Below are 12,500 nucleotides of genomic sequence, written 5' to 3'. Positions count from 1 at the left end.
CATACCCCTCAAGTCCTTAAAACCTACAATAGAAAAATTCAACACATCAGGTCATCCAAGGGCAAGTGGGTGGGCACCCTGAGAACTGGACAATCCTGAAATGCACTAGTTGATTGTTCCACATGTATGTGTGTGGTGTCATTTGTGATAAACATCTGACTGGAATTAAAATTTTTCTTTGGTAAACAAAACAAAGAAAACAAGCAACTAAAAGCAATAAATTGCCTTGTAGTTAGTCCAAACGAGGTTTCACCCACAAACAATAAAAGCAGTAAATTTCACCCAAAAGCTGTTATAGCTCATAATTAGCCCCAACAGTCAAATACACATGGACAAGAACATATTCCTTTCTCCTTCGGAAAATATTCAACTAGGCAGACTTCAAGACTAGCATCAAAACCTGTCCAGTGTCAATGACTAAAACTATCAGAAATATAACTTACAACGTAAGTCTCATTTTGACTGACCCCACTGCAATCATTACTCGTAAGGAAAACGCAAGCTACCCAGTTACATTTTGAGAAAAATAATCCCTCCCCCTAATGGTGGAATGTCTGAACATGGGGAGCTGCACAGCAAAGTGACAACGGACAATGTAAAAAAAGAAAAACAATTTTTGGAGAAACTACTCCATTTCCATTTTGATCCCTGTGAGTGTTTGGGTTCTTTCCCCCTTGCTCACAAGCTGAAGCACTTTCAGAGTCCTTCAATCCCTCCCAAATTCAATCCCTTCCCCACCAGGGAACTGTTTTTGATGCCCTGTGAACTTAAAAAACAAAAAACAAAAAACCCCTAAAAGCATACACTACACACACTATAATGGAGTGTAAAGGCCTTAGAACTGTGTTTTACAAATTTAAAGATAATTTACTGAATCCTGTCATAAATTAACCCAGTCAATAAAAATGTTCCTTAGAAAAAAAACTACACGCATAAACTACACAAATCAGGATGCTTTTAGCTCGTGACAATAATCAACCTTCAACAGGTCAGATCTTCCATATACCTCCTGAGCAAAATGTTTTTTTATCCAGAGAAAACCAGTCATGTGAATAGCAAAGTTAGCATTTACTCAACAAAACATATTTTAAAGAAATGAGGCATTTTTTTAGACAGAGGACGTTTGCTCAAAGCACACAAAAACAAAGAAGAAAATTCAGCTTTTGGAAAATGAAAACCCCCCACAAAAAACGGATAATAATTTAGTCTTATTAAATATTTCTATATGCAACACTCATTCAAATTCAATGATACACCTCTTTCCTTATCCCTGAAATAAAACTTAAAAATCTGTATCTACAATATCATTCTAAATGAAAATTAAGTAAAACTTTTCTCTACAATACTATTATAGTAAACAGCACCAGCGAAGTAACTCTGGGACAGTTTCAACACTGGTTTTATGCACATGTTGCAAGCAAGTCTCCCACGCGAAGCTTTGAGACTGATGTGTACAACATAACATGTATAACATGTCTTTTACCTTCCAGTAAAAACTCTTTAATGACATTCCCTTTTAAACATAAAAAATCATGATGACATAATACTAAGTGCTTACATCCAACCTAACAACATATATATACAGTAGTAAGACTAGCGATGATTTTGCACCACATAATTCATAATAACAGAAGACAAAAATAAATCGTATATATATACACAAGAAAACAACCACCCTTCAGTTTAATAAACAAAGACTCATCAGTTCACAAGCGTTTTAACAACACTTGCTGCTCACACTTTTGTATTGGAACATGAGGAAAGATCTCACACAGATACCTTATGTTATTGTACCTCTGTCTGAAATGTGGTAAGTTTAAGGCGTGTAAGCAGGCTCAAGGGAATGCCAACAAGGTCCAATATTTGTTACCTACTCCTCAGCAAGTGATGAAGTGAATGCTTTACTTTCCCACCAACAAATGTTTACCTAATTTAGGAGGTAATCTGCTTCAATTTTGCCTGTAATGACCACCCCAGGATGTGAGGGGTTCATTCTAGGAGAAAGAAACTTGAAACATTTTTTTCAGAATGAGAATCAAACTCAAGTCCTCTGCATGTAAGATGAAGAATACAACAACTACAGCCCAGACCAGTCTCTTCAGCAGAGACCACACTGCAAAGAAAAAATGAACATAACAATTCATTATTTCAGCTTACTTCACCTTCCACTGAAGGAAAAACATATATAAGTGATGAAAATATTATTAATCAGATCTGTTTTGACATGGGTGCATGAGTATGTGGAACAATTTGAAAAGCCAGAAACCACATCAAGGAATGGAAGCATCATAGACAAAGAAAACAAAGTCAACAGAAGAATCACAAAGAAGTCAGCTCGTCAGGGAATCAGGGAAGATGCTCTCACTCAATTCCCAATGCCTCTCCTCTAAAGTCCAAGTTGTACAAATGTGCTGACTTTTGGGTTTCACTTCAAGAAACAGTCACGCTGTTATTCTCACAAACAAAAATAACACTAAATAAAAATCGTCTTCCGTAAAATCAAATCAGCATCACTCACAACTCCTCTAGCACAAAAAACAACCTCTGACTCACTCTCACTTGACTACACAGGTTGTCTGAACAACATGAGACTCAACTGGCCATACCCTTTCCTTTCTAAACTTTACTCTGACTCAAACATACAGCAACAAGTAACCATCTCATTTTTGCAAATTGCATCGCAACCACAAATATTAGCTCAGAGGTAAACCATCACCCAGAATTGAACCATCCACACTTTCACACTGCCCACAGGAAAATCATACATATATGTGAATACTTCATGAAAGGATTCCAATTTTCAATGTATGATACACTTGTAAGAGGGTTCTGTGCCTTCCCCCCAGCCCTCGGTTATGCTGTCCGCTCAACACAAAAGAAGCAGCTGTGACCTTACAGCCAGAGATGTGGTCCATAAGTAGACAATAGTACAAACAAAAGGGAGTACATACACATCATGGTAATGACTAGACCAAATGATTATAATATGTTATGGCATGGGGTAACAACGCTGACTGATGACAAAGCTCAAAAGATGATTAAAAAACAAAATGTCTGGTCAAGTTTTAAGTACAAGACTTGTGCTGAACATGTGAACAAGCTCATTTTCTCTGGACAGTACAACCACAGTGGAATCTTTAGCCCAAAAAACATTTGGTCCCACCTGTTGTTCTGTACTCAAACGAGTACAAATTAAAGGGGAAAATGGCTGAAGTTCTGCAAGCTTCAACCCCTGCTCAAAGAGAGGGGAAAAGGAGGAACCAAGGGAAGGCAGACACCTGTGTCAGTACAGGTCATTTAACTTCATTGGCAAGTGAGTGACATGAGTCGATAGTAGTTTTATGTTCACTGGAAACTGGGTTGTAGTTAAACAACAACAACAAAATATAACCACACTAAATGTTGTAGTAATTGTATATAATATAAACATTTCTTCTAAGTAAAAATTCTATTTAGAATGCTTGTCAATAATTCTGAAACAAAAATTTCACCTGGCAAACAGTGTCACCACAGATTTCCTCAGTAAACAAAAGTGGGTTTTTTTTCTTACTCTTTGGTATTCTCAGAATGCTGCGGCTTTACCCTTCTTCTGTAGATACCAACTTTACTTTATACATCCGGTACACACACAAGACAAGTTTCCTATGTCTGAAACTAAGAGAGACAGGATGTATTATTTCAAAGGTAGGCAACTTTAATTTAACGCGGACAAAAAGTGTTATAACATCAAGCTCATCGAACTTCCTCCACATCTCCCATTGTATGCAAGGAGTTGGAATATCTGTAACAGTTTAGAGGTGCTGCTAGACACCCTATCAAAGCCTTACGGCATTCACTGATTATGACAGGTTGCTAGTCCCATGAACCAGACAACCCATTAAAAAAAACACACAAAAAACTAGCAATTCTTTCACAGCACAGGCTTTGTTTTCTTACACAAATAGCTAAAAACTAATAATAACAACAGCACAGAAAGGGAAATTAAACAATACTTATTTTATGAACAATAACAATAACAGTTGAATGGAAAATACTGAGACAGACAGACATGATGTCATGAATAAAAATGAAATGTCATTTGGTTGCCCATGAGAGAAAGTAAATGTTATGAGTTTGAGAAAAACATATTATATACTAATCCTGACAAGATGAACTCACAAACTACACACAGTCCCTACCACTGGACTCTGAACTCACAGAGCCTGATGTGAGGGAAGTAACGGTATCCAGAATCTGAACCACTTTCAGGAACACTTATCTCACATGGTTGGTCTGGCCAAGTTCAGAATATAAGTCGTCTGCATACAGCAAAATGTGTAATGCACAAAAGGTCTTTTTAGTCAACCTTGACAATGGTGGGAACTATGAACTGTCTTCCTGCCCTTCATAACTGAAGTACAATTCCTTTTAAAGATTTTGGCACCTTTATGAGCTAATTTCAGCACTTTTTCAAAAGAAGATTACATAGAGATATATTCCATATGCCCTTATAGCTAACAATAGCTTAAAGACCACAAACTGTTCAGGTGCACTCATTTCTATAGTTTTCAAGATTCAGTTTTAATGAGCAATTCCCAAGAAGGTCAGACTGATTTGTGCCTGAAGCTATCAACAACGTTGAAAAGTGTATCACGAACACATAAAGTAGCCTGAGACAACGATTTAAATATTTTCTCCCTTTAGCTTCACTCATTTTTCACTCGGTCCAATTCACCTCCGACCAGCCAGATGTGTTGAACTATTTAAAGCATCCGAATTATTACTTTCGTTCCTTTGAGGTAGCTAAAAAATGTGGACAAGTTTTTTTTATTCTCCACAAACCAGTACATGGTTCAGAAACTCCTGTTCTCGGTCAGTGTCAATTCGAACTACCAGACTTTTGCATGACAAGTACTCAGCACTCTCAAGCCTTGGAGGTAGTTGATGATGATTATTTCCATTTTTTGTCCTGTAGCTCATGGGGGTTTGTTTTTCTTTAAGGGGGGAAGAGGGGTGTGTGCAGAATATCCTTTCAAGGGTCTGTGGGCCCCTGGCCTAAATGACCAAATCCAGGAGTGTCCAGACCAGGAGTGGGGAAGCCCATTGGAGTCATGCTGGGGGCAGGTCCTGGGTACCCGTAGCTCCCGCCCATCACCGACGGTGGCATCATGGGCCACATTGACCCACCCATAGAGGGTGGAGCCGCTCCACTGTGCCCGCCCATCATGAGAGGTGACATACTCGGGTAGCCAAGTGGAGCCTGTGGGTATCCCATCATGCCCTGTGAGGGGTGCGACGACATCATGGCTGCTGCTGGAGAAGCGAAAGGAAGAGAACCTCCACCATAAGATCCATAGGCTCCAAACGCTGCATTTCCATAGCCAGAGGGAGGAGGGGCTAGAGCAGACGGGCTGCTGAACGCACTCATGCTGGAGGCATAACCCAGTCCGGGGGCACTGTGACTGCTGATGCCTCCAACCCCATCTAGACGGAATGGCTGAGACGGCGGAAGGACAGACGACGGCAGGGACTGGTTCACAGCCGAACTGGGATGAGCCCTGAATGCACTCCCGCCCATTCCCATCTCACTGCCTAAACCAGAAGACATGGCATTACCCATACCAATCTTTGCACTGTCAAAATCATTACTATCCAGTCTGCCAATGCCCATATTCGACCCCAGTGTGGTAGATGCCGAGTTCCCATCCAGTATGCCTGGTAAATTGAAGCTAAGACCAGAAGAATGTGAACTCGCCGGGCGATTCTCGGGAATGTCCCCGAGGTTTTTATTGGAATCCGGTGGTGTGCTCATTGCTAAATGCGGGCTTGCAGACGGCTGGGACATGAGATTGCTATTGCCAGATGTGCTTGAAGACTTGCCACCTTTTTTAGTGGCCGGGCTGCTTGTGCGACTACTGGAGGACGAGCCTTTGTTCTTTTTACTGGAAGAGGATGATTTGGTCCGCTGGTATTGGCTGGGTTTGGTAACAGCAGCCTCAGATGAAGCCGTGTTGTTCATGTTATCAGATCCGAGTAGGGTAAGAGAGAAGGGGCTACTTTCACACGATCTGTCATTTGAAGAGGGCACAGCCGCATTAGAATCGCGATATGTAGATGATGATGTAGGGGGCATGTGAGGTGACGATGACGATGATGTTGACAGTGAAGTCGGTGGCTGTTGAGAATGCTGATGTTGTTGCTGCTGCGGAGCAGAGTAGCTGGAACCTCCCACTGTGTTATTGTTGTTCATTCCGAAGCCAGGGGTCTGCTGGGAGAAGCTCGAGGGACCAGTCTGAGAGGAGGGGAAGCCCGACTCAGTGTTTGATGGCTGAGACATGAACGAGGTTGAGGTAGGGGTTGGGCCAAAGTTCAAGTTTGAACCAAAGCCAAATGGAGGCTGCTGCGGGCCAGAGGGGCCCGAGCTTAGACCTGACTGCACAGGACCTCCGCCACTGTTCGCACTGGAGTCAAATGGTACGACCGAGTTGGTTTGGTTCCCATGGTGACTGAAAGGTGGCAAGTTTGCATTTTGCGTACCCCCGTACATCATACCCCCATTGGGTTGTTGGGGCTGTCCCTGGTTCATAGGAGGAGGTAGGCTCTGACTGAATGAGCTTTGTGGAGGTGGTGGGGGCATGTAGCCACCAGAGCCAATACCACCCATATAGGACGGGCCCGCAGAACTCTGACCCGGCATGCCGAAGTGACCACCCATATTGCTACCAGCCATATACGGGTTGCCCATGCCACTGGCGCCAAAACCTTGACCCATCTGAGACGGTTCTGGCTGACCATTGTTGAAGTTGTTTTGTCCTTGCATAGCACCACTGCCCATCATACCACCACCATTATCTCCGCCACCGCTCTGGTTTGGCATCATGGGGTGCGAACTCGCATCCTGCCCCATCATGCCCATACTAAAGCTGTTGCTGCCTCGACTGGCCGGCATGCTACCAGAGGTGGAGATGGGCGGTGGCATAGGGCCACCCTGGTTGCCTTGAAGTCCAAAATTGCTTTGCCACATTTGATTGAGGTCAGGGAAGCCACTGGACGGCCCCGCTCCCTGCTGTGGACCGCCAAGTTGTTGTTGGCCGATGCCAGGAGGGTGACCATGGCTCATCTGACCGGTTGAAGACAAAGGGCCCATGCCTGAAGTAACAGACTGAGGCAGAGATGTTTGCAGGTCTGTGAAAGAAATGGAAGACATAAAAATTATTTGAGCTTATGTAGATAAAATCAGCACAAGTAGCATAAAAACTTGATAATCAATATCCATAAGAGAGTTATGAGCTTTTGTAACAACAGCTGAACATGGTGTGCTTGAACTTTGAAGAATGCAAAAGCATGTTTTTTAAATGTTTTTCAGCAAAAAAGAGAAATATAGAGAACGATGAAATCCTTGACGTTACTACATTTTATAAAAATACAAGAAAATACTCTTCACGCCCAAAATAAAATAAAGCTGCCCATATTGTCAAACAACTGTGACATTCTTTTATATATACAAAAATTCAAAAACAATATCACTGACTTTAAAAGATTATCTTAATAAGCACCCATTTACATCAATATCAATAACTCTACTTACACATTTGAAAATGGTTATTTCAACAATTTCAGAAAAGTGGTAGTACCATATTTATCAGTAAAGATATCAAATGAAATACGAACAGCACATACCACAAAATAAGACTGAAACATTAAAGAGAAAATAAAACAAGTAACTGCACAAAAAAATTGCTATAAAACACGACAGCATTTGAAAAGACCAACGAAACCCCAAATCTAAACTTAACAAAATTTATGACAACTCATGAAATTGTTTCCCTGGCAATCTTAAAACATATACGCAGATCATGGGTGAAAGCACTGACAGGCTCAAAAACCTGAAATCCGAATTACTAAAATGTCTTCGCCTGAAAATTACACGCATTGTGAAACGTTGTCAGATAAACACACGTCCATCAAGATACATGTAGTACAGGTACTTTCAGCAATGCATTCCTTTGAAAACAATCCATCCAACCGGGTTCTGGGTCAGCAAAACAGCAATATGCTATTCCTGGATGCTAATTTTTTTCACAGATATGTATTTTATCACAATCCCCACTGAGACACACTTTTTTTTAAAAAGAGCCATGTCACTGTTACAGTCTACACTTTTAAAAACTACAACTGTGGATTCTTGCTAAATAAGAGTTCAGCAATGGTGCATGACACTTGTGCACACATTGTTTGGGGCTGTTGCAGTTGATGGTGAAATCGGCTGGACATAGAAATCTTTTTGTTATGTACGAATTTAGCGATGGACAAATTTTAGGCTGCACCAAGGAAGATAAAACCAAGTTGGACAATCAGGTCAAAATTTACATGAATTATGCCTCCTGAGGCAAAACCTGCGAGCGTGATGGATTGATGGCGATTTAATTTTTTAATTTTAATGCTGCAGTCCTCAGTCTTAACTGAAATAATTTGGCTTGACACAGAAATAGCTATAGCCTGCTCCTTTTGAAACCAACAAAACACTGCTTGTTCCACTGCCCTCTACTTTGTCAGTTTGTGCCTTTTCGTCCCTGTTTCAGCACTATAATTCTCAATACAATGTACTTTGCGGTGTGTTTTTTTTCTTTGGTTCGGAATCTCACACGTGTTGAAGATTGGGTTAAAAAAAATATATATATATTGATTTTTCATCCATCTCTGCTAGGATCAGCCGTTTGTCCGTAACCAAGAAGTCTTAGTGCGTTTCTTTTGCTCCGCTATGGTTCACTCTCGTCTACAACAACTTCAGCTAGACCTAACTGTACTGAACATTGGCAAGCTGCTGCATAGTGCGTAGTCTCTATTGAAGAGAAAGCGCAGACACACGTGGCGGCAATAGGGCCTTCACAAGCTCTCCGCTCGCAAATCTAACTCTAAACCAAATCTGCCACTCTATGAAATCTAAAAATCTGGATCTCAGGGGAAAAAATCGGGATCAATGACAAATCACCAAGGTGACTAGCCAGCTGAATAAAAATTTTCCCAGGGGTGTCCATAAATATATTATATTCCATGTAAAGGCCCTCTGAGCCCACGCTGCATGCGTATGTTTTATTATTATTATTTTTTAATTCTGAAGTATCACGTCAAGGACTCTTGTCCAGGTGTCTACCCCCCCCCCCCCCCCTCTTTTCCCCCATAAGCCTCGAAAGATGCTTCAACCCGTGTGCATGATATGAATCCCTGACACGCGCGAAACTCGCACGCCGATGTCGCCGATTTTTTCCCTCGCTATATACATACGAATTGTCAAGTCTGTGTGTGTGTTATAATACACAAAATAATATAGGCTCCACATCAAAATTCGGCACCTTTAATTATATTTGCTACATCTATTATTCTATGTGCATCTTATCTACATTTACTGAAAGAATGAATTTCTTTCTTTAAAAAAAAAATTATAAATCACAATAAATTTAAAGTTTGACCATGACGTGCTTGTGCTTGTCCAAATGACCCACAGACATGAACCAAAGATGTCAAAACCAGCCACAATTTGCAAAATATGGCTAAACCTGGGCAAATCACAGAGCGGTCTTGTCAGATGAATAACATCGAGGTCGTTGGCCTAGTGTTTGCTGCGACATAGATCAAATTGGGTTATTTCTGGGCTTGCAACGCTCATTGTGGCCAGTAAGGCAAGCTGAGACAGACCAGCAACGTAACCAAATGCAAAGAGCTATAGACTGGAAGGGGAGAATGACTACTTCCGAAAAGTATGAGTCGACAATATGTTTCAAACCGGAAAAGTTGAAAAGCTTATTTTCAAAAGCCGGAATTCCGGCATATGCCGGCAAGCTTTCAACCATGACGCAGATGATACCACAAGAGCATACCAAGAAACACACACTATCACAAGTATACGGCAGAGAAAACAACTTACTGTTGGCCGTAGACATGTCCGACATGGTAGTGCCCTGGGTGTTATCCCCAGCACTGACAGCTGAAGTTGAGGGAGGGTTCGGCGACTTAGCCAAAAGACTGACACCTTTCTTCTTGTCCTCTCCAGGCAGTCCGTCCACGCCTGTACCACTATCTTTTGTCGTTGCTGTCTTCGCAGAGCCTTTCTTGGACTTTGAGCTCTTGGCGGGTCGTCGCGTCCCCATCGAGATAACGGGTTTGGTAGGCATGATGACCACCGTGCCCCCTCCTGGAGAGGTGGTGGCCACTGTTGATGAGTTGAGACTGGACGGGGGCCGCGGAGTTCGAACAGCCAGCGATGGGAGGACAATGACCGGCTTCTTGGCCTGTGGTGTATCTCCGTCACCCTTCTTCTCCTCAGACTTTTCATCTTTGTCGTCATCATCTCTGATGAGGTCAGCAAGAAATGAAGTTTTCGAGCCCGAGGATGACGAAGAGGATGCATCTGTGGAGGACTTGGTGGAGGTAGAAGAAGTTGTGGTGGTTGAGTCTGTGGTTTTGGCTGACCCTGAGGGGAAAAAAAATGGCAACGAAGTCACGTACTGTACAAAAAAAGTCAATTTGCAGGTCACAATAGATTGGTACAGCTTTATTTTGAAAAGTAACAATTGCGACAAAAGCAATTCAGTCTTTTAAAAATTTAAGAGAAAAAAACACGCCCAGTGCCAATCAAAAGTGAGATGCAAATAAGGATAAATCTGCATGAAATAACATTGATGTATAGATAACGGCTACAAAAAATATAGGTGTGTGAAAGAGCCTACCATATCTGGGACAGAATGAAAAGACAGAGGAGCTCATGCATACTTAGAAGACGAAAGAACAGCATGCCAGAGGAGTCATTCAAGATGAGCAAACCTGTTTTCAGTATAGAAGGTTTCAATGAACTGAGAAGGTTGGCACTCCCATAGGGCAGTGTGCGGATAATGCTCCCACCTCGCGCCATGCTCAAAGGAATTCCTTTCTTGTTGCTGACGATGATGATTGGTGGCTTCTTCCCCGACGCCGTTGACATGTTCATATTTGGTGTGATGAAGACTAGCAGAGAAAGGAAACAACAATGTTCATGTTAGTTCTCACACTAAAACACAAAACAAAAACTGGCCAAAAATAAAGTAAGGTAAGAAAAGTTTTTTTTTTAAAAGGATGTTTTCCTTAACAACTGAAATCATCTATGGTCTCTGTACTTTGCATATTCTTGGGTCCTGTCTATTGTACCCCAACATGTCACAAAAGGAAGGCACACCCATTTTCCAACTCCTCTACCCGTACAGACTTATTTATCATCTAAACATCAAAAAGACATACACTGTACATTGTTAGTCTGTTCCGCACATATGCTGCTATTTTACACACTCTTCTTACCTTGGTTGCTGGAGGTAGATGATAATGTAACAGTGGAAGTTGTGCTGGTCGTGGCAGAAGATCCCGAGACAGTCTCTCCTGTCAGGCCCATTCCTGTTTTGGAGCGCACGGCAAACATTTTCCCATCGTTGGTACGGATGTACACACCTTTCGGTGTGCGAATCACGAGGATCTTCTGCCCTGCGGTGATTTTATTTGGAGCACCAGCAGTCGTCCCTGTATTTGTCCCTGGTAACACAATCTCTGCAGTTGGGAGAAGAAAAGAGGCCATTACAAAAATAATAAGGTCAGGTCCAATTTCACCCTATAAAAATTACAGCCAAGTTCAGTTCCAGATTTTAGTAACATGTTCTAGGGTCTGCTGGGGTAATAATAGTTGTAAAAAGTATAGAGCATGCTGTTGAGCATGGATATATGCTACATACATTAAAATATTATCAACATCATTATCATTATTATCAGGTATTCCACTGGGATTTTGTGAAAACCTGAAAATTTTCAAAGTTGCACTTGGGAAAAAAAGACAGTTAACAGACACAACCAATATGGGGTTCAATAGAAAACAAATGCTCAGAAAAATGTCTGATCTTTTAGTGTAAATAACAGAAATAATGTAGACCTGCATGTGAGCCTCAACCAGATTGTCTGAAAATGTTGCGCCCCCCCGACCCCTTTCACCAACTCTCAACCTCAGATGCATGAACATTTAGGCACACCTCAGCCCCACCCAGTTTATAAAAAATAATAAAAACCTTTAAAAAACCACCTTCCAATAACCCTGATAACTGTAATTACATAATATCAAACAACAAAATCAAAAGGATTTTCCAAACAACAAACCCAATTTAAAAGATACCACCCACCATTCCCCCCCTAAAACAACAACAACGACAACAAACAAAACCAACCCCTAAAACCAAAACCAAAAAACCCCCCAACAAACCAAATAAATAAAGAAAGACCATTACTCATCTGATAACTCGGTAGCAGCTTAGCCAATGAACGCTCAGCAAGTGAGGTAAGCCAAAAGCAAAATCGCTGTACACAGATACACACACATATTTTATGTATGACAGAAAAGCGGTCATCGGTGGCATCCTTCAACTATCTGCTGTACTGGTGCGACACTCAGGGATATGAATAACAGAGATATAGAGCAACGAAAAAAATAAAGCGAGAGAGAGAGAGGGAGA

General features: G+C 41.6%; 1 protein-coding gene across 3 annotated transcripts in view; it reads right to left on the bottom strand.

The window, feature by feature from the left end:
• Positions 1–12,500, bottom strand: part of LOC101863187 — a 46,588-nt gene that overhangs the window by 2,217 nt on the left and 31,871 nt on the right. For 2 of the 3 annotated variants that reach the window (XM_013082737.2, XM_005098710.3), the window contains exons 21-24: positions 11,308–11,550; positions 10,801–10,980; positions 9,905–10,450; positions 1–7,164 (exon numbers count right to left, since the gene is read on the bottom strand). The exon at positions 1–7,164 is cut by the window's left edge and continues 2,217 nt beyond it. In XM_013082737.2, the coding sequence (XP_012938191.1) occupies positions 5,012–7,164; positions 9,905–10,450; positions 10,801–10,980; positions 11,308–11,550 (3,122 nt within the window). In that variant the 3' untranslated portion in view covers positions 1–5,011. The remainder of the gene's footprint in view (positions 7,165–9,904; positions 10,451–10,800; positions 10,981–11,307; positions 11,551–12,500) is intronic. The other variant, XM_013082738.2, reaches the window with a different exon arrangement.

Source organism: Aplysia californica, unplaced genomic scaffold, assembly GCF_000002075.1.
Source record: "Aplysia californica isolate F4 #8 unplaced genomic scaffold, AplCal3.0 scaffold00191, whole genome shotgun sequence".
Taxonomy (NCBI): Eukaryota; Metazoa; Mollusca; class Gastropoda; order Aplysiida; family Aplysiidae; genus Aplysia; species Aplysia californica.
This window is presented reverse-complemented; position numbering and strand designations above follow the sequence as displayed.